Source organism: Rattus norvegicus, chromosome X, assembly GCF_036323735.1.
Source record: "Rattus norvegicus strain BN/NHsdMcwi chromosome X, GRCr8, whole genome shotgun sequence".
NCBI classification, from domain to species: domain Eukaryota; kingdom Metazoa; phylum Chordata; class Mammalia; order Rodentia; family Muridae; genus Rattus; species Rattus norvegicus.
The window spans coordinates 141859990-141863459 of NC_086039.1; the positions used below are offsets into that span (position 1 = coordinate 141859990).

General features: G+C 46.2%; 1 protein-coding gene across 1 annotated transcript; it reads right to left on the minus strand.

The window, feature by feature from the left end:
* Positions 1 to 1911: 1911 nt before the first annotated feature.
* On the minus strand, positions 1912 to 2629 carry Hmgb4l4 (high-mobility group box 4 like 4). The gene has a single exon (XM_006257588.5). The coding sequence runs from the start codon at positions 2471 to 2473 to the stop codon at positions 1967 to 1969; it is 507 nt and encodes a 168-aa protein (XP_006257650.1). The 5' UTR covers positions 2474 to 2629; the 3' UTR covers positions 1912 to 1966.
* Between the last annotated feature and the right edge of the window lie 841 nt (positions 2630 to 3470).

Sequence of the window (3470 nt, forward strand, 5' to 3'; positions counted from 1 at the left end):
GGTGGGGAGAGGGGCACAGTCTGCTTTTGGGTAGGGGAAAAGGACTGAAGCCCCGAGGGCCAGCAAAAAGAATGGAAACAGGCAACCTTGGGAGGAAGTAGGTTGGGGAGATCCTCCAGAATGTACCAGAGACCTGGGATGTGAGAGAATCTTGGACCCAAAGGAAGAGACCCTAGATGAAATGCTCTACAATGAGGAGAGGAAACTTGTAGAGCCCACCTACAGTAGAAAGACAGGGCATCAAGTAAGAGATGAGGTTGCTATCCCACAGTCAAAACTGTCCCATAATTGTTCCTGTCTGAAAGAAATGCAAGGACGGAAATGGAGAAGAGTCTGAGGAAAAGAAGGTCCAGCGACAGACCCAAGGTGGGATTCAGCTTAAGGTGAGGCCCCAAGACCAGACACCATTACTGAGGCTATGGGACACTCACAAAAAGGGAGCTATCATGACTGCCCTCCAAAAGACCCAGCAAGCAGCTGAAAGAGTCAGATGCAGATATGTGCACCCAACCAATGAACAGAAGCTGCTGACCCCTGTGGTTGAATTAGGGAAAAGCTGGAGGAAGCCGAGGAGGAGGGCAACCCTGTAGAAGGACCAGCAGTCTTAATTAACCTGGACCCCCGGGATCTCTCAGATACTGGACCACCAACCAGGCAGTATACACCAGGTAGGTTCTACAAAGTACTATCTCCCCACTGAAGGGCATTTCATCTAAGGTCCCTCCCTTTGAGTCCTGAAATTCTCTCACTTCCCAGGTCTCTGGTACCTTCTTGAGGGTCCCCCCATCTCCTACCTCCTGAGGTTGCCTGTTTCTATTCTTTCTGCCATCCCTCAGGGCTTCAGCCCTGCTCCCTGCCCAATACCTGATCCTCTTCCCCTCCCTATTCCCTTGCCAGCCAGGTCACCCCCACACCCCACTGTGATTGCTGTCTTCTTCCTCCCAAGTGGGATTGAGGCATCCTCACTTGAGCCCTTCAGCGTGTTAACCTTCTTGAGTTCTGTGGGTTTTATCCTGGGTAGTTTGTATTTTTTTCTTTTGTAGCCAAAAGCATATCCACTTATTAGTGAGCACATACCATGCATGTTCTTTTGAGTCTGAGTTACCTCACTAGGATGGTATTTTCTAGTTCCATCCATTTGTCTGCAAAACTCATGTTTACAAACAGTGAGCTACCATGACTGCTTTCCAAAAGGCCCAAAAAGCAGCTGCTGAAAGAGTCAGATGCAGGTTTTTACACCCAACCAATGGACAGAACATGTTGACCCCTGTGGTTGAATTAGGGAAAAGCTGGAGGAAGCTGAGGACCAGCAGTCTCAATCAACCTGGATCCCCAAGATCTCTCAGACACCGGACCACCAACCAGGCAGCATACACTAGCAGATATGAGGCCCCCAACACATGTACAGTAGAGGACAGCTCACGTCTGGGTTTAGTCAGAGAAGATGCACCTAACCCTCAAGAGACTGGAGGGCCCACATGGAACCTATCCTGTCACATGGACCTTGATGTGTCAAAATCCAAACAACTTGATTCCAAACCCAGAGTTGTAATCAAAATCAAAATGGTTGCCTTCACAGACAGCACAATTTGCTGTCATTTTGGCCCCATTCTCATGAGATGGCAAGCCGCAGCAAAAGCTAGGATTTTTATTAAGAAATCTCTGATCCGATCACTATACTTTTTGGTCCCAAAGGCAGCTATAGAGCTGACTCCCCGTACACAAATGGCTTTTCACATGTGCTTGCCCACCAAGGTCAACCTAGGCCATTTAGGTCCTGCAGCCATTTCATGTCTTAGAGCTGCCTCTCTGAAAGCCAACCTTCCCAAGGCTAGACCTGAATCAAACCACTCACTACCACAGCATAGCATCCCAGGGCAGTCTGAAAACACTAAACACCAGAGCCAGAAAGCCAGTTGAATGAGGTTTATTGTTTCAGACTGGGTTTGCCCCATCCCTTGAAGTTTTACTCCCCGCGCTGGCATTGGTGGTAGTAGGCCTCCCGCTCTTCAAGGTACTTGGCCCTCAGAACCGCAGCCCTCTCCTCGTAGGGGATTTTATCCGCTTCTGAACACCTGGCCCACATCCTCCCTGCAGCCTTGGCCACCTGCGCCACAGTCCAGTTTGGGTGTTGTTCTTTTATTTCGTCAAAATGGTCCTGGGAGAAGAGCAGGAACGAGGATGGTGGCTTCCGCGGTGCATCTGGATCTCTCCTTCTTCTCTCCCTTCTCGGTCCGGAATAGTTTCTCATTTCACGTTGGTACCGATCTTTGTCGCGCTTGGCCAGGGCTTCATACTTCTTTTTTTCCTTCTTTGAGATGGTCCGCCACTTTTCAGAACACTTTCTAGAAAATTCGGTAAAATCATAATAGGTGTTTGGCTGTTGCTCCCTTGTTTGATTTCTGAAATCCATCATAAAATGGACATAAGGAGAGACGTTCACTTTTGGTCTTACTTTGCTGTCTATTCCCATGTTTATAGAAGCACGAATTCCGATCCTGCTGATTGGAGAGCAGCGATTGGTCTTCACTACAGGAGCAGCCTAGACAGTGTCCTCCATGGGGTGAAATCTTCCCTCTGTGTGCGCCTCAGCCAGGGCCCAGCCTTTTCAGTGCTGGTGGGCATTGTTGGGTCAAAGAAGGGAAAATGTGACGTCAACCCTGAGCTGACCAGTAGCAGCCAAGCTCAGTCATTTACAGGAAGGCCCTCATTTTTTTTTAAGATTTATTTATTATATATAAGTACACTCTAGCTGTTTTCAGACACACCAGAGGAGGGCATCAGATCCCATTACAGATGGTTGTGAGCCACCATGTGGGAATTGAACTCATTTTGTATTTGATACAATTTCTTAATTAGATTTTGGTTCAGCAATTTAACCATTTTTGGTTCAATTATTACATCATATCTGATTCTGAACTTTCATAGATTTCAGAAGTTAATTCCTTGTCAATTGGTTTTACACATCAATTTAGTGTAAATTTTAAGTTGTATAGATGGAAGGAAAGTCAATTATGAGGACTGGGGAGATGGCTCAGGAGGATAAAGTGCTTGTGGCCAGGCTACATGATGAGTTCAATTCCTTGACTCTCCATGGTGGAAGGACAGAACAGACTCCAGAAAGCTGGCCTCTGACCTCCTCATTATGGATACACACACACACACACACACACACACACACACACACACACACACGTATACACATACACACAGAGAGACAGAAAGAATAAAGTTTAAAAGGTCAATAGTGAATATCAACAAAGTCAAAGTGACCTCAAATTCATTTTATAACTTGCTTTGTTTACAATGTCCCAGAAACTTAAAGCTCATTATTCAACCACCACAGCTAACATATTTTGATGCCTGAATTTTGTCAACAAAACTATTGTTTTGTGTGTAGAATTATGAGTTTCCAGAATTCTACTTAGATCCCACTTGCTTCCACTTCCATGGATTTTCCTTTATAAATG